At 47.2% G+C, this 25,053-nt stretch overlaps 1 protein-coding gene across 3 annotated transcripts in view; it reads right to left on the reverse strand.

The window, feature by feature from the left end:
* The window catches only part of LOC137788685 (cadherin-18), a 147,976-nt gene that overhangs the window by 41,510 nt on the left and 81,413 nt on the right, over positions 1-25,053 (reverse strand). For 2 of the 3 annotated variants that reach the window (XM_068581695.1, XM_068581693.1), the window contains exons 2-3: positions 12,712-13,305; positions 182-476 (exon numbers count right to left, since the gene is read on the reverse strand). In XM_068581695.1, coding sequence (XP_068437796.1) covers positions 182-476; positions 12,712-12,942 — 526 coding nt within the window. In that variant the 5' untranslated portion in view covers positions 12,943-13,305. Of the gene's footprint in view, positions 1-181; positions 477-12,711; positions 13,306-14,435; positions 14,477-25,053 lie in introns of those variants that run through there. The other variant, XM_068581694.1, reaches the window with a different exon arrangement.

Here is a 25,053-nt window from a genome sequence, read left to right on the forward strand (position 1 = left end):
AGATGGAGGGGGGAAGAAAGAAGAGCGGAGGATCAAACATCGCCAGAGAGGACGAACCAGAGCGCTGCACGGGGTCCTAACGTGAGCGTCGTGGTCATTTCATGAACAACCCTCGACTTTTCAGACTCTTCCCGCGTCGTCTCTCGACCCGTTTAACGCTCAACATCCCCGCCACGCTCACCCAGTTCGGACATCTCCGGCACCGTGGCCACGAAGGGTCCGTCTGGGAACTTGGGCGCGTTGTCGTTGATGTCCTGCACCTTGATGATGAACTCGGACTTGGGCTCCAGCGCCTCCTCGGTGTAGCGGTCCAGCGCCTGCGCGTGCAGCACGTAGTGACCTTTCCTCTCGCGGTCCAGGCTCTTGGCGGCGTGGATGTCTCCCGTCACCTCGTCGATGATGAAGATGGTGCCGGCTCCCTCCCCGGACAGGATGTACCGCACGGAGCCGTCGCCTTTGTCCGAGTTGGAGTGGAGCTGCGAAAAAGGGGAAAAAAAACTTTGTGAACACGTGAAAGAGTCAACATGTGATTGTGTCTGCATGGGGCATGCTGGGACATAAAATTGGCAGTTTCCAAAAGGTTAAAATGGCAACACTTCATTGAGACTCAAGATGTTTGACTGTCATAAGCACAGAAAAGAGTTATTCTATACAATGAAAAGCAGATTTTGCTCGATGCTCCTCACACAGAAAGATATGGAAGCCCATTCCCGCCAAAAAATAAATAAATTAGGACCCAAAAATTAAAAAAAAATAAAAATAGGAACCAAAAAATAAAAAAGAATTAGGACCAAAAATAAATTAATAAATAAATAAATATGAACCAAGAAAAAAAAATTAGGACCAAAAAAAAAAAAAACATTTTTTTTTACGTTGCGAAAAGAAAAAGGTAACGAAAAAAAAAAATTGGGTTAGGGTCTGCAGCATCAGATACAACTTCAATTTTTCAGCTTTAGGGTCAAAATGTCCCTTCACACTTCAGCCTTATTATAATAGAGCCTCATTGTACAGAGAGCTGAGATTGTTGTGCTATTTCTGATGTCACACACGAGTGTGTGTCTCATATGGAAGAACCTTTAAAAAGGTGAATTTAGGCCAGAGGCTTCCCTGAGCGGTGAAGTCACTCCTTCAACTGTGTGTGCTCACGAGATTTACGTCAAAATGTAGAAACAACAACAACAACAACGACGACACAAAGATGTGCTGCGACGACACGTCAGCTGTTCTCGTTGGGAGGTGAGGACGGCTTTCATGTGAAGGTTCCCAGTCGGGGAAACAACATTTGTTCCCTGGTTGTCATGAGAGTGGAGGCTGATGCCGGCTCGCTGTCGCCGGGTAGTTGCAGGCGACGCTCACACAATCCTCTGCATGTGGAGATGTTGTGGAATAATGAGGCGAACAGACGAGGAAACGCTTCCCGGCAGAGCCGAGTCCTCCGATGTTCACGTGAACGTTCACGTGCAAAGAGTTTGTTAGTTTAACCTTTTAGAAACCGTGCGTAAAACTCTTCCCGCTCCCATTTTAATACCCAGCATGCCCCGTCCAGACAATCTTTTGGCATAAAATAACTCATATTTTTCCATTTTTTAACCAAACAACACAGTTTTCTGACTGAAACTCCTTCCTAACAGGACAAGACTTTGTTTTATTGTGATTGTTGTTGCAGGTTCTGATTCTTTAGGTCCTAATCTTTCCATAAAGGCGTCTTATTGACGCTCCAGGAAGCTTTTTTTGGGGAATCTGGCTCATATCATGCTGGATGTTCATAGTTACCATCAAAATATTGATTTAAAGTGTGTTTTTTTTGCAGATATACATTTTTTTCCAAATACATACAATAAACACAAGTACTGGAATTAATTCTGGGTTCCTACAGCGACTCAAACAGGGAAAAGAGGTCTGGAGACAACATGAGTTGCACAGTTTAACGGTTTAGGGAATATTGGAGTCAAACGTTGACCTCATGTTTATAACACAGCTCTTCAGCCCCTGAATTCAGACGCAGCTAAATAGTTTGGGAGTCCGTCTACTTCGTCCCGTTGACTCAGATGTAGAAAAACAATCAATCGTCGCCCCGTCGTGTTTTGTTGAAGGCGTTCGACTCTGCAACCCGCTCATTGATCTATTGTCTGCATCGTACCTGTAAAGTGCATTAGGTTGCATGTTTAGTGGAAAATAATTAGCTGGTGTTATCGTATTGACCCTGAAGCCCACCTGGTGTATCCTCTATGTGTGTGTGTGTGTGTGTGTGTGTGTGTGTGTGTGTGTACGCCTCATGTGTAAATACATCCGAGTGTCTGAAGTGGCTCACAGCTCACACACTGGGAACTGAAACAACCTCTTTCTACATCCGTCTACATCAGAAAACATTTGCTTCAACAAGCTCTTCTTCCTTTGTCTCATTAGAAATGTGTTTGGACCTTTTGGACCAGCGCACATCAGCTAGCGTTCTTCTTCTTCTCCTCTTTTATTGGAGCACAGCTTCCTTTTTGAAGTGCATTACATCCCCGAGCGTTCCCTCTCTGCAGATGGCAGCGATGTGTATGCACCAGTGTCCTCATACGCTGGTTCACCACATCATCAAATGCAGAGACACTTGTGGTTAAAACCTTTACAAAGAGGAGGGGGCGGCTTATGATGGACGACTCAGTCCTTCTGTGCTCATATAGTGCAGACTAAAGGTAAGATAACCTTTGCAAAGGTGCACCGTATTATTCCCACAAAGCCGGTTGGCGCAAACTGGATTTAAGACGATGAAATAGAGGTGAACCCGTTGAAAACTCAATTCTGTCTCCAGACCTCTTTTTCCCTGTTTGAGTTGTTGTAGGAACCCCAATTTAATTCCAATACTTGTGTTTATTGTATGTATTTGTTCAGCAAAGTCTTGAAAAAAATGTATCTCTGCAAAAAAATCACTTTTAAAAGATATTTTGATGGTAACTATGAACATCCAGCATGACATGAGCCAGATTCCCACCAAAAAAAGCCTCCTGGAGCGTCAATAAGACACCTTTATGGAAAGATTAGGACCTAAAGAATCAGAATCTGCAACAACAATCACAATAAAACAAAGACATGTCCTGTTAGGAAGGAGTTTCAGTCAAGAAACTGAGTCGTTTGGTTCAAAAATGGAACAAATATAACAAGATTGTCTGAATGGGGCATGCTGGGACTTAAAATGGGTGCGGGAGGATTTTCACGCACGGTTTCCAAAAGGTTAAAATAAAAATAATGTGATTCTTGAACGTTAAAATGCAAACGTATCATCCTTAAAAAAAACTAATTACAAGCATCAACCAGGAAAAACAGCAGAAAGTCGTCTTGAACAATAAGTTCAAGCCTTGAGGTAGAAAAGCTAATAAAAAAAGCCCCACTAGATTAAATGCAGCGCCATAAACAGACAAGTTATTTAACAAGTGGAGCGGTGAGAGATCCCGGGGCCACGTCTAATCAAAACCGGGACTAGCGAGCGCGTCGCTAATTAGAAAGCCGGCGCTGATTGCAGGCCCCGCCCCCTCCCACGGTAAACACCGGGCCGTAATTACTCCAGGAGTCAAAAAGGTCCTGTTGAATCAGGGAGTTAATCAGTCGCTAATACCAAACACTCCAACCTCCAAAAAAAGAAAAAAGAAAGAAATAAAAATATGTTTACACATAGCCGTGTGTTACTGCCGCCGTCAGCGTTTGGCCCATTTCTGCATTTCTGCTCCCGTTGAATTATAAATGTGGACAGAGACGTTTTCTGAAAACAGTGAATTCTGGTTTAATAATCTGTTTTTTGTTCCAGTGTAAATCATCATTCAAGTGCAGAGAACCAGACGCGCCGCCGGCTAAGAAGGACGGTCCTCTTCTGTCCGGCAGCAACTCTCCCGGCTCATAAACGAGAACGCCGCCTCGCAGCCGGAGCGCTAATTTAGCCATCGACTTCCTTTCCGCGAGAGCCGATGAATCACGCTCGGCGGAGCGCGACCCGACGACGCACACGACGACTGCACCGCCGCCCGAAACAAATCTATAGCTGATAAAAGTGTCAACAGGTTTGTTCGGGGTCATTACCCAAAACACGAGCCGCTAAAGTACAGCAGCCGGCAAGAAGAACAACGTGAGGATGTTCAACCACTCACATCTCCAACGAGCGGCAAGGAGTCACGCCGATGGAGTGATTCAGGTGTTTCAGGTGTTTCAGGTGTTCTCGATTGCTTTTAAAATCCCCCTCATCTCCCATGATGCTCCATTGTTACTCAAGACCGATGCGTCCTACACACTGTAGTGTCAGGAAAATAAAAATAATGTTTTTCTTTTGATTTCCAACAAAGAAACCCAATTATTTGTAATATATTATACAAATTAAACATTAAACACCTTGTAATAGCATTTGCGGTGTAAAGGATTGATATAGTAGAGGCACAACTTGTACAATCAGGTAAACGGACGTGTACTTGTACATCTCTTTTCTAGTTTTCCAACCACTCAAAACACAACATGTCATCATTTAACCATTTACACCCATTCATACACTGACGACCACTCAAACCATGACATCATTCACCCATTCATTCATACACTGACGACCACTCAAACCATGACATCATTCACCCATTCATTCATACACTGACGACCACTCAAAACATGACATCATTCACCCATTTACACCCATTCATTCACTGATGGGAGGAGCCACCTGCCCATCAGGACGACACAGCTACGGGAGACATTTTGGGGTTAAGCGTCTTGCCCGAAGGCGACACAAGGCTTGCGGAGCCGGGGAATCGAACCGCCGGTCCTCCGATTGAAGGACGGCCCCTCTCTACCGCTGACATTCAACCTGAACCGCAGTCGCCGAGTAGAAATCCTTCATTTTGTATCGGAACAGTAAAGTAAATTCAACTAATTAGTCAGAAAAGATGCATGAAATAAACACGACTCTGATATTTATTCACCGTCTGTGAGAGTTTGATCGCATCAAAGAGACGAGGCGGCTGCAGCATCCCATCCGGTCAGAAGACCTCCCTCACTGCTGCTTAGTTCACTCTGGATTTCACAGAACTTCTGCTTCTTAGTCAAAGATGAGTGTACAAAACCGGGCTCGGGGCAAATCTCCCTCACGTGATTCCTGCAGCTTCTGCTTTTCAGACGACTTCTATTCACGCTTCGTTCGTTTTGATCACTCAGAAATGTTCATGACAACCGGCCTTTATGGTAATAAAGGGAACATTTTGGTACACGGAGCAAAGGGGCAATCTGCAGGAAGCAGGAACATCCAGTGCATGTGATGTATACATTTATATATGTGGGTATAGGGAATGGAAATGAATGGAAATAAATGAAAATCCCTCCCACGCGCTGATCAGTGAAGTCCGGAGGAGACGGATGACATTCAGACCTCACGTCGTCGTCTAGCAACAAAAAAAGGACAATCTGTGCTACAGAGGAATCCTTCTCCTCATCAAAACAAGGGATTGCGTTCATCTCTCCGTCTCCACGGCCGACTTTATTAAAGACCGGTGCAAGAGACGGACCGGCGAGCGGCTGCCGGCTTTTGGCAGCCGGCGATGCATTTCGGAGGAGTTTAAAGAGATCAACGGGAGTCTGGGGGCTCTGAGAGCCGCCGGCGGGAAGAAGAAGAAGAAGAAAACACTCCAATGTCAAGCAGAAACCTCACTAATGACATCACATTGCCCACAGGAGCACGCCGTCCCAGTCGATTAAGAGGAGGAGGAGGAAGAAGAAGAAGAAGAACTCACACCTGACGCATGCTAACAAACTCAAGCTACAACCTGTGATTAAGCTAATTTAGGCCGTAATTGATGAAAATTGGACGTTGGTAAATATGATTGGAATTTGCTCTGATGAGTAAAAACAGACGCTGTGTGAACAATACAGTTACAACAATTACAAGTAATTAATGATCGATCATCAACTCGTCTTCATCAGAGAGTTATGCATCGTCTGCATAACGACAGATCTTTTAAACGCCACATTTACTTACATTACGCTGAATTGAAATCTCCCCGTAAGCTCTGAGACGTTATTATTGATACTGGAACGACGCTCAACGTCTTAATTGATTCTTATTTTTCTTCTGATCTGAACCGACAAACGAGCAACCAACGCAAAACAAAAAAACAGCTACATACACACAACACAAGAACTTACAAACATTTGAATAGATTTGCACAAAACCTGCTGACCCGCTGCAGATAAATCACCCACAATGCTTCACGTCAGGGCCGACATAGAAGATCATGCACCATCACAAGATGCTGGCCAGCGCCGCTGTGTCCTTGAGCAAGACACTTAACCCTTAAATACTCCGGTGTTTGAAAGTTAGATACTTCTGATGAGGCAGCTTGCACGGTCGCTCCTCTCAATTATTATTTTCCTGCCAATGTATCTGCCTAAAATGTCGCCGAGCGTCTGCAGCTCAAACAAACAGAACTCACGTCTCATTTCAGGTAGATGAATAAATAAAACGCACAATATTCTCATGGTAGTTCCATGAAGCAGTGGAATATATCAACTATTTTTGGCACGACACGTAACACAACATTCACATTTCCTCTGCCGAGCGCCATCCTGATGAAACGCTGCACATAGCTGCACATCTTGACCGCCGCTCCTCCACTTCTCTCCTCCTCTCCGCCGGCTTTTGTCCTTTTCTCATTGTGCAAATCCCGATAATGTATGTGCACCGGTTGGTTTACATCATCGGTGAATGCCACCGGTAATGGCTCGGCCCGATTCCCCTACAGAGCCAGGTAATGTATGCCGGTCGGCTCTCTGCTGAGATCGACTCGAGACTCCCGATGTGACAATCACACCGAATCAACGCCAAGCGCAGGAGATGTGTGAAAACACCAGCGAGGGGGCTGCGCTTCAGCCGATGGATCCCACGCTGATTTATACATCATGTTACTGGCGTGTTTAACTCAGACACGCCCACTATGTGCATTAATAAAAGGAGTGACGTGCAGATCATGCAACAGGAATTAAACCCAGTGATCAGAGTCCAGGAAGACGCCACGAGAGAGGAGAACGTTCCAGCTGATGGATCAACGCCGATTTAGAAACTTATCAATGTTTTTAGGTTCGTTATATCTTCATACTTACATTTAATAAAAGTACAATGTTTTCACTACAATCCTAAGATAAGACTTGAGTTTGTATTCTTCATATCTGTCATCAGTTTTCTACTTTAACCCCGAAAAGTGAAGCCAAGACATCTGTCGCCCCCTGGTGGCTCGGATGTCCCGCGGACACCACAACATTTCTACGCTGGGCTGCCCCGCCCGACAGCGAGCTGCTCGACATCTTTGTTTGTCTGCGGCAACACAATTTACTTCATGTCGTTTTTTGGGGGAAGAGATTCATTCAAACTGCATCGCTGCTCCATGTTGGAGGACACGAAGGAGCAGGAAGGAGTTGAAGGTTCACTCCATCAACACTGCACGGTGAAGGTGAAGAGGAGGAGGAAAGAGGAGGAGGAAAGAGGGGGAGGAAAGAGGGGGAGGAAAGAGGGGGAGGAAAGAGGAGGCGGCGCTCCCTCGCTGATGATGCGTGGCTTGGCTTCATTTTTGCAATTAGTGAAGGTGGGGGGGGGGTTTCATTTTTGATTAAATCTCGACTCTTATACTTCACTCAAGAGGACTTAATCACTTCCTATGTGGGCGTGCTTGATTGTCTGATTATCACCACATTTTGACCGTGGTCCCTCCCAATCAACTCCAACACACACACACACACACTCACTCACTCAGACACACACACACACACCTCCTCGATTGATTCGCCACAGTCACAGTGAGCCCTGATGACAGAGAGCCCGCCTAATGACCATACATCAAGAGACCGTGATGACGATGATGACGATGATGATGATGATGATGAGGGGGTTGAGGGTGTGAAGACGTGCCGCCGACGCACATCACGAAGATCCGCCCCGATAGTCGTCCTGAATGAATCGTTGTTTCTTCCCAGCAGGACGGTTGACTCCTGGATGTACAGTAATGAGGTCATTAAGAGTCTGACACTCATTTAGTCTCTCTCTCTCTCTCTCTCCCTCCCTCTCTCCCTCTCTCCCTCTCTCTCTCTCTCTCTCTCTCTCTCTCTCTCTCCCTCTCTCTCCCTCTCTCCCTCTCTCCCTCCCTCCCTCCCTCTCTCCCTCTCTATCTCTCTCCCTCTATCTCTCTCTCTTTATCCGACTGCCACTGAAAGTGTTATATTTGCACGAGACGGAAATGAAACCGTCAGCAGATCAGCTCGAGAGAGGAAAAGAAAAGACAAAGTTTTTGCTCCGTGGGGGCGAATGGCTTCAGTCTCAAGTGTCTAAATGGTGCTAATACATTTGAGCGTCTCCAGCCGGAGGACAGGGGAATGCACTTAGGAGGTATTAAGCATGGCTGCACAGACAGCGGACGTCCTCCAGTTATTTTCTGCAGTCGGCGACTCCACTGAAGCTGAACTTCAGTTGCCCGGCTTCATCTGCGTCATCCATACGGTTGTTTCGGTGGCAGTGGGAGTGTGTCCATGACGCGAGGCAGCGGACACGTTGTGACGCCACCATGAGGAGCCAAACAAACAAATCCATGAATCATGAGTACACACACGCCTCATTCTGTGTGTACATATGGTTGCATGCTCTGAGTGTACAATTGACCTTTTGCTAAGCCCCGCCTCCCACCGCCAGAGAGACCAGGGAGCCCACACGGCCACTAACTACAGACCCGGCATCAACGTTATCCTTTCTTTTCTTTGTTCTTTTAACAAAAAGCGATTTCAGACACCAGCAGACCGAAGGGGTCGACAACATGCGTCTGAAAGATAAATCCAGGATGTCAAACTGAAGCGGCAGCAGAACAAAATATAAAGATCGTCGCTGAAGCCTCCAGATAACATCGTACAAGTTGAACTAGCACATGACCTGCGATCCAGACAGGTGACAACGACATTAAGTAGAATATCTTTGACGGATAGATAAAACACAGGTAGATCAGATTCTGCTTACTCTCGACATATTATGAAATTGTCCAGCTTTACAACCTTAATATTTGAGAAAGAAAGAAAAAGCAATACTGCAAAGTAACTCTTGACCTTCACACAAAGCTAAACGACCGACATGTGAGCTGCACGGTGTCGCCTGTGGTGACATTTAGGATCAGCCTCCTTCCTATTTGAGATTCATCAAAACAAAAATGAAGAAAACTTTCTAGAAAAAGGAATAAAATACACAACACAAAAAATTATGACTTTGATACGATACCTGCAATAAATATCACGATACTTGCGATACGTTACCAGAATACGATACGATTCTGACCGCGATTGTCATCAATTCTTAAGTAACAGCTAAAATGAAAACCTTATGAACGTATCCTCACATAAGAAAATAAAAATGGGGCTAACAACCAAAACAAACACGTCTCCGGCTGCAGCTGGAAGTATGAAAACCTTTTAGTCGTAGCTCTGCTACACAAACACAAACATCTCCACACTGTGTGTGTGTGTGTGTGTGTGTGTGTGTGTGTGTGCCTCAGTGTCAGACGACTGTATCAGCGGTTGATAAGTATCATTGCTGTCATTTTCAGGGATGTTTCCCTTCGCAGCGACGCAGACTAATGGGACGTGGCCTGTGAGATGTTGCTTGTTATTTCCTGCGACACCTCACCGGCTTAACGCTGCAAACATTCCAATCTGCGCGCACTTGTTTCCCCGCATTGCAAAGAGTGGCGGAAAAGCAATTTCATGTGAAGACCTGGCTGCATTCCCTTCTTCCCTTCTTCCCTCTCAACTGTTGATTTATTACTGTACATACAACAAGAGCGCTGCCTGATTCTGTCACGGCGCGATCCATTTTTAGACGTATGAATAAAACATTTAGGCACCTTTTTCTCAGAGGTTGCTAAATGAACACGGGATCAAGCCGGAGGGGTGGAAGAGGAGGGAGGAGGGTATTGACTGTACGTTTCTGCAGAGGCGGGTCAAATCGAGGATACCCGACTCGAGTTTTCCTCCACGGCGTCGGCGCCGCGTCCTCCAGCCTCCTGCAGGACGCGTAGCCGCTCAGAGTCTGCAACGTCTTCCAGAAAATTACCATCCAGAAGCCGACTGACTGACGTGGAGACATTCACACCTCCCGTTGGGAGAGCGGTGCTGTCTAACGCCTGGTATCAGGACGAGGCCTGTCCCCAAAAAAAAAGCATTTGCGCCTCACTCATGCACGAAGCTGTCATTTCACCCAAACGCATCAGCCTCCCCAGAAAGGTGTCACTGGGGATTAAAGGGATACCTCAAGGGGATTAAAAATGTTCTTGACAGACTGGCTGCTTCACTTATTCACAGAAGTCACTCGATGCCGGCCATTGTGTGAGAAGAGGAGGAGGAGGAGGAGAGGGGGGAGTACAAGCGACACGACTGCCGAGGACGAGTCTCACATGTGTGGCTCTGGCTTTGTGCGGCGTTCGACCTTGCAGGTTTTCCCCGCGTGTGTCATGTTGACCGGCCCGATAATTACGATCCCAAAAATGTCACGTTTTCCTCCCAACGAGAGGGATAATCGACAGAGACGACGCCGGAAACTCCCGAGCGGAAACACTCATTTGCTGCTCGCTAATGTCCAGAGTTTTTAATCAAGTAAAGGAAGGAGAGGGGGGGGGGGGGGGGACCCACAATGCAACGCTGTACCTGCTGAATGCATTAATTAATCCTCCTCCTCACGGTCATTCTGTCTCTTGGCCACTGCACACAAGTCCCAACCCACATAATTAAATGATTGTGCGGTGTGTGTGTGTGTGTGTGTGTGGGTGTGCGTGTGGGGGTGTGTGTGTGTGCGTGTGTGTGTGTGCGTGTGCGTACCATCTGGAGACCTCATCGCGTTAAACACGCATGTCAAATTGATTCCTTAATAATGTGTATGTGTCTTCTCAGTTATTTATCATCATCCAGGATTAGCTGTTTATGTTTGTTTGGCTTTCATCAGTAGCACCCGCCGCACATATTAACACACACACAAAGACACACACTCGCAGAGAACAACAACACCCTTAGGGTAGGGTTGAAGCAGCGCAATCAGCCAACCAGCCAGCAAATCAAACACTCGTGAACTCCAGAAAGCGGCGGCCGGCTGCAGCGAGGACGCCAGCGCAGAGGGATTGTTCTCCGTCGGCGCCGTGAGGATTTTACAGTTCGTTCGAGCGTCAAATAATATTAACCAAAACATGTTTCACCAGTAAATAACCTTTCCTCCCCTGCTTCACAGGCACAGTTCTGATTAAAACCCTACTTTTGTGTGTTTGTTTCCCAACAAACAGTTTTGGAAAGTGATATTTACTCTTCTCGTTGGCCCTTTTCCCCCAAGAAAGCATGTCGTCCCTCTTGTCTTTTCTATTTCCCCTTCGACCCCCCCCCCCGCTGTGGAAACACACACGTGTGTGTGCAGTCTGAGCAGCGTTCCTCATTCTCTTGCTCTCCGAGTGCAGTTGAGGGGATTAGTCTGCGCCCGAGTGCCTCGAATAATGATCACTGCAGCGGAGAAACACATTTTAACATTTCAGGAGATAAGGGGCCGGCAATCTGCTCGCCGAGGACTCACCAGCTCGCCGAGGCTCATTGTGCAGCCGACAGAGGAAGTCACCCGCCGACACGCGGGCGAGGCCGAGCCATACTGAATGTATAGATATATATATATAAAGATATATCTATACATGTATCTATGTATATGCACCAGCAGGAAGTACAGCCGCCTCCATCTTTTCCTCTGGACGCATCGGTCAGAAAGTTCCATTCATAAAACATTCTCTGGATTATCGCGTCCCCGTTGCAGAACTGTCCAATTTCTTAGTGCAGTGGTTCATTTCCCAGAAAGAGATCAAATCGGGGTTCAATTCCCCACAGCCAGAAGCAAAAAAAAGGATATTTCAGTTCAAAGATATGCTCCATGGAAGACGGGCTTCTCTCTCTCCCTCTCCCTCCATCTCCCTCTCTCTCTCTCTCTCTCTTTTCATCCTCTCATCACAGCTGTCACTCTCTCATTAGAGGAATTCAGTCCGACATTGTAAAGACAAAAACTGACAAAGCGATTCACATCAGAAGACCTGGAACAACCAGGGTTCATCCACACCAGGACTTTTAACCACATTTCCAGGACCTCAAACCAAACTTCCAGGACCTCAAACCAAACTTCCAGGACCTCAAACCCAACTTTCAGGACTTCAAATCAAATTTCCAGGACCTCAAACCATATTTTCCAGGACCTCAAACCAAATTTCCAGGACCTCAAAACAAATTTCCAGGACCTCAAACCATATTTTCCAGGACCTCAAACCATATTTTCCAGGACTTTAAACCATTTTTTCATGATCAAACATTGTGTGAAATGTGTGTGTGAACAGTAAAAAGTGATAAAATGTAGTATTTAAACTAACAATGAGGATTCAAAGCATACAGTAAAAACCTTAAATGACACAAATGAATAAGAGACAATAGTTTGTTTAAAACTCCAGGCCTGGACATAATTTTCCATGTATTTTCCAGGTTTTCCATGACAGTAAGAACCCTGAAAACGCCGACGTGGTGAAACCTCAATACATCTTTGATCTGCTGGAACCAAACTCTCCATGAACGAGAGGAGAGAGAACAAAATGCTGCGCAAGCTGTTAAAATAAAACAAAAGAACTCAATAAAATTGAATCATTTAAAAAAGGAGACGCGTCCTACCTTTCCCACATACTGCGCGTCCGGTCCCAAGTGTTCTTCTAAAACAAAGAACTGGTTCCAGATCCAGCCCCGCTTGGGCCTGTGGTGCACCTCCGGCTCGCCGTTGGCCAGTCGGCTCTGGTTCCTGGCGGGCGCCCTGGCGGCGCCGTGGTGGCTCGCCCCGCCGCCCCGCTGGAGGAAGCAGAGGCACACCAGGACGGGGCAGAGGCGGGAGGTGGCGGGGATCCTCATGGCGGCGCGTGCTTCTGTACAGTTATCCCCGTGTTCCCGGGTGGTAAGCTCCTCCCACTCCCGCCGCGGCGGCAGCCGCCACAACTAGCCACCGCTGCAGGCCCCCGCGGAGCAGTCCTCAGCGAGAAGAAAAAGAAAAAACTCTAAATCCAAACTAGGGAAATAGCGGTCCGGGTAGCTCCTCCTGGGTTCATGGCCCCAAACGCTGAAGGTTTTTAATGAGAAGAAGAAGAAGAAGAAAAAAAAGGGCTGAGATACTTTTACATTATGGAACTTCCCAGGATGTGAGACGCTGAAGGGACGTGAACTTCTGGGCAGCTCTACCGGGAGCAGAGGTTAATCCCGGAAGCCATTCTGGATTTCCTGAGAGAGGGAAAGGGACGAGAAGCACAGTCAGAGATTAATTTGATGGATATTAGAAGCTAAATGTCCACTAATTCCCTCCAATTAAATTGAAACTTGTAAATCCTTTCAGACGAGGACATGCTCTTCAAACATCCACTGGGGACAAAGTAGCAAACGGCAAAAGACTCGACGATATGCAGACGATACAACAGTGTTTAGTTAGTGTTATTAAAAAGGAGGCGCAGGCCCACGGAGGTCGGGGGTCGAGGCCCGAGCGGGATGAGCCGGCTTCATTATGAGGAAACATCAGAAGAAAAGGGTTCAATTTGAGTGTTTTAACGTATCCGAGGCTCCTTGTGAGGCTTACCGCGTGTTCCAGTGCGGCGAATAATAAGCATGGCGGGAAGAAATGCATTTACCGCGATAAGGAGAGACATCAAGCCACTCAGAAGAAAGGCAGAGAGGGATTTCTTAAGAGGCCGTGGAATGGAAAAGACAGAAAACAGTTATTTTCTTTTATGTCAAAACTACATATTTGAAGGTGGCATTGAAGAAGCTTTTGTTGAGTTTCTTCCGGAGCGTTCCAGTGAAGCTAATCTTCTGGCGAGACTGTGCGTTACACCTGCATGTGCAACCCCGTGCTCTTTAAAGAGGAGAATCATTCAGTCTTGGGGTGGATTTAAAAAGTTGGATATATTATTTAAGTGCCGCTGAAGCATGAAATCGGTCCTCGCCGCTCACTTTCTCTTTTTCAGACGAGAGGAAATTGCAGAGTTTGACCTTGCGCGGTTTCCGAGACGCCCTCCTCTGTGATGTCACAACAAAAGCAAAATGACCGATTTTTAAATGTGGTGACACGCGACGCCTTCCTCACACGGGGAGCGGCGAGCTCCAGCTCGCACCGGGGGAGGGAGGGAGAGGGGGGGGGGCGAAGGGGGGGATCGAGGGGGGAGGAAGAGGGGGGAGGAAGAGGGAGGAGGGACGATGGGGGAAAACTCTGTTTGCAAATGAGACAAAAGCACTTCTTGCTGACGCCGCCGGCTCTGCCGGCGCTCTGGTGATTACTTAAAAAAATAAAAACACCAGCGCACACACACCTGCTGTGTGACGACAATGTGTTCACCTAAACCGCTCCAGACCTCTCTCACCTGTGTTTGTGTCGTCGTAGGAACCCTGAATTCATTCCAATACTTGTGTTTATTGGATGTAATTGTTCAGCAAACTCTGGGAAAAAAATGTATATCTGCAAAAAAAAGAAGATGTTTTGATGGTAACTATGAACATCCAGCATGATATGAGCCAGATTCCCCAAAATGCCTCCTGGAGCGTCAATAAGACACCTTTATGGAAAGATTAGGACCTAAAGAATCAGAACCTGCAACAACAATCACAATAAAACAAAGTCTTGTCCTGTTAGGAAGGAGTTCAGTCACAAAACTGTGTCGTTCTGTTCAAAAATAGAAAAAAATGACGTATTTTATGCCAAAAGATTGTCTGAATGGGGCATGCTGGGTATTGAAACACATCGTCCCTCCCTGTTCGCCACAGGTGTGACGTGGCGATGTTCACCGTGACCAGCGAGTGACTCACAGCGTCCATATGGACCAACGAGGCTGAAGTCCGGTTTCTTGGTCTCGGCCTTTAATAACAAACGACGCAGGACGGAGATCAGACTGCAGTCGGCCGGCGGCGCCGCTGCGTCTCCGACTCTAAAAGACACAACAGACATGATGAGGTCGCATTTGAAATGAAACCAAATGTGATAAACACGGAGCTGCTGTTGCTTCGCTTTATTTTTTTAATCAAACGCGTTGGGAGACGCGTCCGGCCGGAGGAACGAGAGGAAGCAGCTCAATACTAAACTATAATCTACTGTATCTAATCTGACTATAAACTCAATTCTTTTTTTTCTGCATCTCCCCCACTGGAGGGTCGCGCCCCACCTGCAGTACCTCCGCGCCCCACTAGAGGGTCGCGCCCCACAGTTTGAGGACCACTGATTCAACCCAAAGCCAGTCGGACGGTTTCAATCCACAACATTAAAAAGATATTTGCAGTTTCCACGTCTGAAGCGTCGGAAACTGACGCCGGCCCTTTAAATGGGCCGAAGAGGCTAGTTTGGGACTTCTGGTGGTAGAAAATGGCGCCGATAATCTCAGTAATCCCACCAGGTTGTCACTAAAGAAAAGGGTAAATCCTTCCAAACGAAAGCCAACATCAGAAACACGATACACACCTGACGGGATGCTTTCCCATGAATGATAATAATAATAATAATAATAATAATAATAATAATAAGACATACCAGACTCTCCAGAAGCAGGACACTGTGCAGCATCCACAGTGATGTACAACAGCACCTTTGTGGGGATTATGGAGCGGACGAAACACGTATAAATTGATATTAAATATGATATCGGCGCTGAGCGGCTTCAAAGCTGCTGCGCTGACAACGAGACGTTAATGCAACTTATGACCGGCGCTCACTTTGAAGGATAAACACTTCTCTTATTGTGGGAGTATGTGTACGTACACATGGATTAAGATGCTTCAGAACCTTCTAATCCCCGTTTCAACACATCCACGTTCACGTTACGCAGCTCGACCGTCGTGGGATTAAACCGCCGGAGGATAAACGCTGAACACGTGTAATCTGGAGAGATTCTCATCTGCAGAGGTAGAGCCACGCCACAGAGCTCCTCCCATGGCGGCGAGAGAGGAGACGCCAACGCCACGAGAAGGACGCCGACTTCCAACCAGACAGTTTGGAGATTCTTTTTGTGTTGTTGTTGTTGTTGTTGTTTCTTCCCGGTTCAACGTGATTCAATAACGTCACGACTGAACCGACAGAGTCAGACTCTGAGAGTCGGAGGTTTCCACCGTTCACCTGCCGGTCGCTCCGCCTGTCAGCCTCCTGATTACCTGCTTAATTCTGATCCACAACAACAACAACAACAACAACAACACCACCTCTCCACAGAGCCATCAGATCAACAGCATCTGGCTCCGTCAGTGGGAATAAATCCTCCTTCCTACGAGGGGACATTGTTGCGCGTGGCCTTCTGCCCGTGGCATGTTTAATAATGTGCAGCGTTTAACAGGATGCGTTATGCACAGCGGCAGCACAGACTTTTTGGCAGGAAGCATGCAAAAGTGGCTCACACACACACACACACACACACACACACACACTTCTGTCCCTATCTGGTGTGTGTCTTCTATTCCGATGCTTTTCTGCCACGATGGCCTGTGGTTATTGTGCGTTTCTGAAACATGTTACCGCCAAATTAAAATGCCGAAATCGATGCATTTGAGAGCCGTTTCCCAAAGACCCGACTGCACCGGGTCTCACGTGATCGATGGGAAGCAACGAGGACCAGAGGAAGCCACGAGGACAAGAGGAAGCCACGAGGACCAGAGGAAGCCACGAGGACAAGAGGAAGCGACGAGGACCAGAGGAAGCCACGAGGACAAGAGGAAGCGACGAGGACAGGAGGAAGCGACGAGGACGAGAGGAAGCGACGAGGACCAGAGGAAGCCACGAGGACAAGAGGAAGCGACGAGGACAGGAGGAAGCGACGAGGACCAGAGGAAGCCACGAGGACCAGAGGAAGCCACGAGGACCAGAGGAAGCGACGAGGACAGGAGGAAGCGACGAGGACGAGAGGAAGCGACGAGGACCAGAGGAAGCCACGAGGACAAGAGGAAGGGACGAGGACGAGAGGAAGCGACGAGGACGAGAGGAAGCCACGAGGACCAGAGGAAGCCACGAGGACAGGAGGAAGCGACGAGGACAGGAGGAAGCGACGAGGACAGGAGGAAGCGACGAGGACGAGAGGAAGCGACGAGGACCAGAGGAAGCGACAAGGACAGGAGGAAGCCACGAGGACCAGAGGAAGCGACGAGGACAGGAGGAAGCGACGAGGACCAGAGGAAGCGACGAGGACAGGAGGAAGCGACGAGGACGAGAGGAAGCGACGAGGACCAGAGGAAGCCACGAGGACAAGAGGAAGGGACGAGGACCAGAGGAAGCCACGAGGACCAGAGGAAGCGACGAGGACAGGAGGAAGCGACGAGGACGAGAGGAAGCGACGAGGACCAGAGGAAGCGACAAGGACAGGAGGAAGCCACGAGGACGAGAGGAAGCGACAGCGGGGAGAGAAACCAGGAGATATTGACAGACGTTCCGTCTCTTTTATCGTCGTGGGTTTTTATTTTTATCATCATCAATCGCATAACTTTGTCTTTCATGCGCTGCAAAAAAAAAAAAACAGTTCAAAGACTCTGATGTACGATTCTCTCTCTTTGCTTTTGCTTTTTTTAAACATTAAATTAACTAAATGATTCACTCGCCTCCTCAAAATAAACTGATCAATTATGGAAATGTTAATTTGATGCAACTCTGAACTCTTAACTTCCTCTGCAGAGCGCTGGCGTCCCAGAAGCCACTGCTCCGGCTCTGCTCAGCGAGTCCACATCATGTGACACACACACACACCTCAGAGAGTCACGTGTGCACACACACACACACTCCTCAGTGAGTCAGCGCGTTCCAGACTTCATCCTGTGTGTTACGTCGTGTTACTTTGTGTTGCTGTTCAGACTCGAGGCCGCGACACGTCTGCTCATTTATTCATGTAAACACAAACACACAGGAACCAGCTGCACACGCACACGCACACACACACACACACACACACACACCTGAACAGACCACTGACGGCCTCGCAGGAGAACCTCAGCGACGAGGTTTGGAGTATTTTTTCCTTCTCGTTGTTCATTTTCAGCTCGCTCACCTTCAGCAGCTCAGTTTGTCCTCAAGTCTTCAGACATCAGCTCCGTCACAACTTCCTTCTTCTTTCCTTCTTCTTCCTCCAGCCACAAATTAATTGCTCTCGTCTTCACTGCGGCTCGTTTTTACTTTGAAACTTTAATACTTTAAATGTACTCACAGAAAGAGTGAAGACTCATAGTCTCTCTTTCAGCACTTAATGTCTAAATGTTTGTGTTTATTTACTTGTTTGCTTTTACTTTCCTGGTTCTTCTTCTTTATGAATGTAAACGCTTTGATTCACACAGAAAAACAATGAAAACACATATTTGATGCTCGTGTGTCATTGTGTGCGTTGTCATTCCAACATGCTCTGGTTGAATGCAGGTCCACGTGGACGGAATAACGTGCAATTAAAAGAATGAAAAATAATAATTAAAAAAAAATAAAAAATATATATAAATATGATTTAAAAATATATATATTAAAAATATAAAAATAATAATTTTAAATAAATAATTTTAAAAAAGGCCATTAATCCTGACGCGTCTCCATGGATCGATCTTTCCTGGACTCGTCTTCTTTCATCTTCTCTCCAGTGACTCAGATCCCAGCATACAGACATACACATGTCCACGTCTTAAATAAAAAAGGTTTAAGCCGTGAAACAGAATGAAGAAAGAATAAAGAATAAATTGGCTGTCAAACACTCGTCCTGCAGAGCGCCAGGTCAAAAAAAAACCTGCGTGGAAACAATCCAGGAAGTGCTGGAGCGACAGTGAGGCTGCAATTATCCATCTGAGGCTGAAAAATATGACACCGAGCCACACACACACACACACACACACACACACACACACACACACACACACGAAGAGACAAACAAACGCCGCAGCCTCTGCATTTCAATCTCTTTCCAACACTTGTGGTAATTAACTGCAGTCAGCAGCAGGTTTCTAAACACAGATTAGACCTCAGAGGAGATCAGACCGGCTGCAGTAATGACTCCCACTGAGTCATGTGGGCTGGGGGGCGTGTCCCCCCCCTTCTACCTGCCCCCCCCCCCCCCCCCCCCCTTCCCCCTTCACCATGACTCCCTAAAGTCAACAGCGACTCGTCCTTCCAGTCGCTCCCTCCAGACGCCGTCTGTCCTCACGCTCGTCTCCGAGTTCCTCAAACCCTGAAGTCCTCGTGATGAACCCGCCTCATTAGAGGAGGAGGAGATCATCATCTTCTTCATCATCTTCTTCATCATCTTCTTCTTCTCTCCCGTTGGTGTCAAACAAGGAAAACACGTCAACGCCGCTGCGTGTCGTTCGGCTGCTTGAACGATGGAACGCGTCCCATCTGTCTGGGTTTTAAATGGCCGAGCTTCTTGAGCTCTAAATCGTGCAGCCGGAGAGCAGACGGCCTCCATCTGCCGGCCACTGCAGGGGGAAACAACTGTTCTCAACTTGCATCATCATCATCATCATCTCGCTCTTCCACTCCTGCATCCTGCACAACACGGGTCCAGCAGCATGGAGCACAACCAGGAGCTCCTGATTATTTATGACTTATTGATGTGTTTTTAGCTCACAAACCCAATAAGTGTTCAGGGTATCCCCCTCCCCTCCCCTCCCTCCAGCCCACGTCATCGATGAGTCGCCTCATCATTTTTTTACCTGGATGAGCGTGGAAAAGCTCTTTTTTTTTTAGGTGGATTTCCGTCATCCTCTTGCCAGGAGAAACAAAACACGCGGCGTCGGCCTCGGCGTGGAAATGTATTCACATCCCTCACGGCGCTCGCTTCTCTTCATGTCTGCATTCAGGTTGAGGCTCCCGGGTGTTGGCAGGCGTCAGCGTTTCACACATGAAGACACACACAGCGCAGGTGGGTTGTTACGAGAGAGGGAAGCTGTGTGCGTTCTCTCCGCGGCGTGGGGCCGGGGCTATTCGCATTAGCATCTCGCACGCGGACGCGCCGGCGCTCTCGCTGCCAGGTAGAATCCCTCGTGAGCGGGTGAAGTGCGAGAGGGGTTTTTTTAGTTCTCGGGGAGAGGTTTCCACAGATGCTCGCCACTTTGCTTTCTCTCTCGAGTGCCCGCAGAGTCTCTGTGGTGTCGAGAGCCGCGGGAGACAAACACGCCGCCTCGCCGGTCCAAGTGAAGAAGAAGAAGAAGAAGAAGAAGGAGCTGGTGGACACCGCGGCGTCGCAGCGTTGGAGCTGTGAGCGCGGCGGCGTGCAGTATGTTATGTGGGCCGCCGGCACGACGGCGTTTTCACGCTGACGTTTGTTTTTAGGGAGGCTGTTAGAATTTATTTTTTTAAAAAGCTAAATCTACTGCAGCTGCCGTTAGGAAAAACAAGAAATAATCAATTTTAGCACATTGGTGGGAAATAAATAAAACAAATCACGACTTCCACACCTCCCTTTGTTTCCTCTGTCTCTAGAAATCACCAGCAGGGCGACCTTGATTCTGACAGCGCTGCGCTGGAGTTGTTTCTACAATGAGTGTGTGTGTGTGTGTGTGTGTGTGTGTGTGTGTGTGTGTGTGTGTGTGTGTGTGTGTGTGTGTGTGTGTCATTTATCCGTGTTACTTTGAGGGATCGATTCAGGAGATTGGACCCGATACGTTCCGTTTGGCGGTTGCGATGCGAGTCGATATGTAAAATAAACACGTTCAGATGCTGCATTGTGATTGGCTCAGCACAGTTCTGGAGGCGGGACTAAGGAAAAAGCTGCTCACACACTGCTGACTAGAAGAGTAGCGCCGGTGAACGTCAGGGCAATGTTTTCTGATCCTTGAACGCAGTTCTTCATCTTCATGAACTTACACTTAGAAGTTCTTGAATATTTATCACATAACTATTTTTAAAAGGATCTTTTAATGGGTGCAAATTTTTTCTAAATTTTTTTTGACATAACATTTCATTTTGCTGACGCTTTTATCCAAAGAGACATTTTGGGGGTTAATTATGAGTTAAGCGTCTTGCTCAAGGGCGCAACGTTGTGGACGGGCGGAGCCGGGAATCAAACCGCCGATCCCTCTGATTGAAAGACGGGCATGCTAACCGCTGAGCCACAGTCACGCACAAAAAATATGAAAAATTGAAATCCCCTGGAGTCGCTTCACGTGACCTCATCTCAGATCCTCGGCTTGAAGGAACATCGCGACGACGCGTGGAGACAGAAGGCGACGCTCTTCCTGCTTTTATCCTGAAACTTCAATAATTTAACATCACGATGACCTCGACTTGTTTATGAATCGCTGCCTCGAGTTTGACCTTTTGCAGACGCGTTCGAGCGGCATTAAAATTTCAGATTTCGTCTTCGCTGCCCGACCAGCGGCCCCCCCGCGGCTCGCCTCTCATCCAGCCTCACATCTGTGACTCAGCAGGGAGTCTCCTCCTCCCTCCTCTTCCTCCTCCTCCTCCTCCTCCTCCTCCCTCGTTCTCACGCTCTCGCTCTCACAAAGTGCCGGTCCAGTCGACATCGCTCACCTTTCGCACGCGAGAGGTGAGCGGCTCTGACCGCCGCACGCCACACAAACGTTTTCTGGCCGAGGCGGATGAACGCCATCGTCCCGCTGACACGACGAGGTTCCTCAGTTCAGAGTCCACCATCTTCTTCTTCTGCTGGAAGCAGCTTCCTGCATCAGGTAGTCGAGGTAATGCGTCGCAGCAGTCGAACGGGGACAGCTGCAGGGTTTCACTTTGAAAAGTCAACATTATTTTTACCCACGATTCATTCGATTGCACAAGAAAAACCTTCAGAGATGAGGATACACTTCCTCATTAAGTATAAAAACAAGTTAAAATGTTGTTTTTTCCACCATTTTGGCTTAAAACTAGCAGAAACTGCCTCGTCACCTGACATTTGATCTCAATCCATTACAGCTGCCTCTCCGCTGAGTGTTAAAGCGTCGGTGGAGCGCCTTGAGCTTTAACATGTAAATCAGGAGGAGGGGATAGCGAGGAGAGAGAGAGCCCAGGTGAATACAACACAGGCTTCCCCCTTTCTAAGAAGCTGAAAACCTCCCGGACGTAACCGAAGGCAAACCCACAAGCCCCGATGCTTTCCAGCAGAGAACTAAATGAAACCCCGGCAGGACCCGCGGGCAGCGATTACACCACGACGCTTCGTTCCTTAAGAGCTCTTTAAGGAAAAGGGGAAAGTCTCCAAGCAAACATTTGCAAATGGGAAAAAATGGAAATGCGAGCGTGTGAATAGAGCATTAACTTTGCAGGCGGCGTGTTGGCAATCAAGGGACTCGCTGTTCTTGGGGTTTGCAAAAGGACTTCTTCCCATGAAGCAGTTTGAAGTACATCGCGCTCTTTTATTGTACACATTTAAATTGAGCATCCAGCAAAAAAAAAGAAGCTTTTTTAGCCAAGTTGAATCCATTTTCTTTGGATTTTGTGTGTGTAATATGCATCTACCGCACAATGTGGACTCAACCCAATAAAACGTGTTTACTGAACCCTTCTGGAAGTTAGGAGAAATAGATTATATTCAGCAGATGCTTTTATCCAGAGACTCACAATAAGTGGATTCAACCGTGAGAACAAACTCAGAAGAATAAGAATCAGGAAGGTAGGATTTCTTCAATAAAGTCAAACTACAAAGTGTTTATCAGTAAGAGACATTTAAGAGCTGCTACTGCGCTAACTCCCTTATTCAAGGTGGAGCCGAATCCATTTAGCACAGATGACATGTTTTAGCATAAATCCAACACGTCTTTGCACACAAATTCAATCTCACATAATGAAAGGCTGCCAAAAAATGAAAGCGTGCGGCACATTAAAGAGCGACAAAACTATTTAATTTGGCCAATTAGGGACAAATGTTTCCTTAGTTAATGACATGGCTGTATAGGCGTGCTCTGAGACGATCAAACTCACTGTGTGTGTGTGTGTGTGTGTGTGTGTGTTCCTCAAGGAAACGCATTGCTGCCCATTCGTCAGCGACTGCGAGCAGCAGATGAATCATTCTAATGTTGCTTTCACCCAAACTGAAGGAACCCACAGAGCAGTAATGTCAGCATGAGGCAGAGTGTTCGTGTCCCACAGTAAGAAATGAAAGTCTAAATCAAGAACAAGGAAAAGAAATGAAAAAAGGACAAGCTGGATGACGGCAGCACAGAAATGGTGAGTTTTAAAAAGGAGCGGGACTTGATGCATCTCCTCCTGATGCGAGCTGTTAATGTTTGGTTTCCATCGAGACTAAATCCACTTTTTTTCTCCCGCATTGACTTTTGTTTTCCTCTAAGAAAAGAGAAGTCCGAGGGAGCGCCCGCTTCCTGCAGGATTAGCGTCGAAGCTCGTGACCGCGCCTCCCACCAGCTGTCACCTGATTGGCCCGTTCAGGCGTCGATGGGCGTCTGTTCAAGTCTCCAGAAGCACATGGACTTTAAGTTGGCGCTGCAACCAAAGCTCTCTCTTAATGTACAGTGGAACAACAATGGAGAATCCCCAAAAGGGAAATAAAAAAACTGCATTGAGCCATGAAAGAAATGCCCCAATTGAAAGACTATAAGCGTTTAAAAACCAACGTATATTATTTCTATTTGGATAAACGCGGGGCGGTTGATAATTGGAAAGCAGAGCGTTGCAGTAGCAGCGTGATCAATGTGCAGCTGCTTCACTCCAAACAATAAAGTCCCTGAAAACCTCAACTTGATCATGTGGAACACAAGCTGCACGCTGGAGAACATCACTAGAAATGGCAGGAAATTGGACTTGAATGCCAATATCATGAATATTTTAAATATCAAATGGCAAGGCTCAGTCTTCATCCATTCCTGCTTTGCTCTAAGAGAGATGCTGTTTTTCTTTCTCTGAGTTCCACCTGAACTCAGGTAGATGAACGTTGGCGTCTGAGAGAAGCTTATGCAACGGTGAGATTGTTGCATTTAAGCTGATGCAAAGCACTCAGAGTACTCATTTGAATATATATATAAATATAACGGCCCAGGTGTGACTTCACAAGGTGGCACTTTCTCTTTAGTTCCCCTTGCGTCAGCTCTGTTCATCCCTTCAGCTTCCCTGCATGTTCAATGCTCACCAGCAGGTTTCTGCATTGACCTTTTTACGGTTCGTAAACCAGTAAAGGCGTACAATAAGTGTGTGAAAGCACATGTAATGGCCTAACAACTTAATCACACCTGAACGCACTGACTTCCGAGCCCTGTATGCTTGTTAGTGAGTGGGTAGAATACATCAGCAAGTGGCCCGATATGTGGAGGCCAGATATCTAAAGATACCTGGCGGCTAATGATACACGAGCCAAGAAGTCATGAGACCCTTCCAACGACGTCATCTGTGATACAGAAGACACACATACCATGACACAGACTCACAATGAGATAATAACCCATAACCAATCACACGGATCCCAGGTCAGTCCAGCGGGCGTCAACGTGTCGATTCATTTGCAGCCGTAGACGCCGCCGGTGTTTTGGTTTAATCGGTGACTTTTGGCCGATGGCGTCTATTGTTGCTCTGACGTAACGGTCGACGTCGACGAAACACGGACGAGTGTGTGTTTTAAATGTATTGAATTCATGTTTGATTCATGTTTTCCAACTGTAACAAGCAACCACACACGGATGCGGCTGAGTCACGAGCTAACACGGTCACGCTTTGAACCGAAACACGTGTCGACCTCCAGGACGGTTGTGACCATGTCTGAATTCTGAAGAAAACCCCCCCAAAAATCACATATTTCGATTTCAACGTTTAAAGACGGCTGCTGCCAAACACAGCCATAGCGCTGGTGACATCGGCTGTAAAGCGGTCTCCAACCTTCCCATTAGGGGAACGCGTCTGATAAGAAGCAAAAACGTCAAAAATTCACCCATTATTTATATCCGTAAACCACACAATAACATCACACGCGTGGCATTAAAAGCGAGGGATTATTTTTACCTTGTCACATCCTGGATTTAGAAGCAGATTGCGTCGCTGACAAGACCAATCAGGGAACTTTTCAAAGCTGTAATTCTTACTTGCAG

This window comes from Clinocottus analis, unplaced genomic scaffold (genome assembly GCF_023055335.1).
Source record: "Clinocottus analis isolate CAN_PGR_092001 unplaced genomic scaffold, fCliAna1.0.p SCAF_18, whole genome shotgun sequence".
Taxonomy (NCBI): Eukaryota; Metazoa; Chordata; class Actinopteri; order Perciformes; family Cottidae; genus Clinocottus; species Clinocottus analis.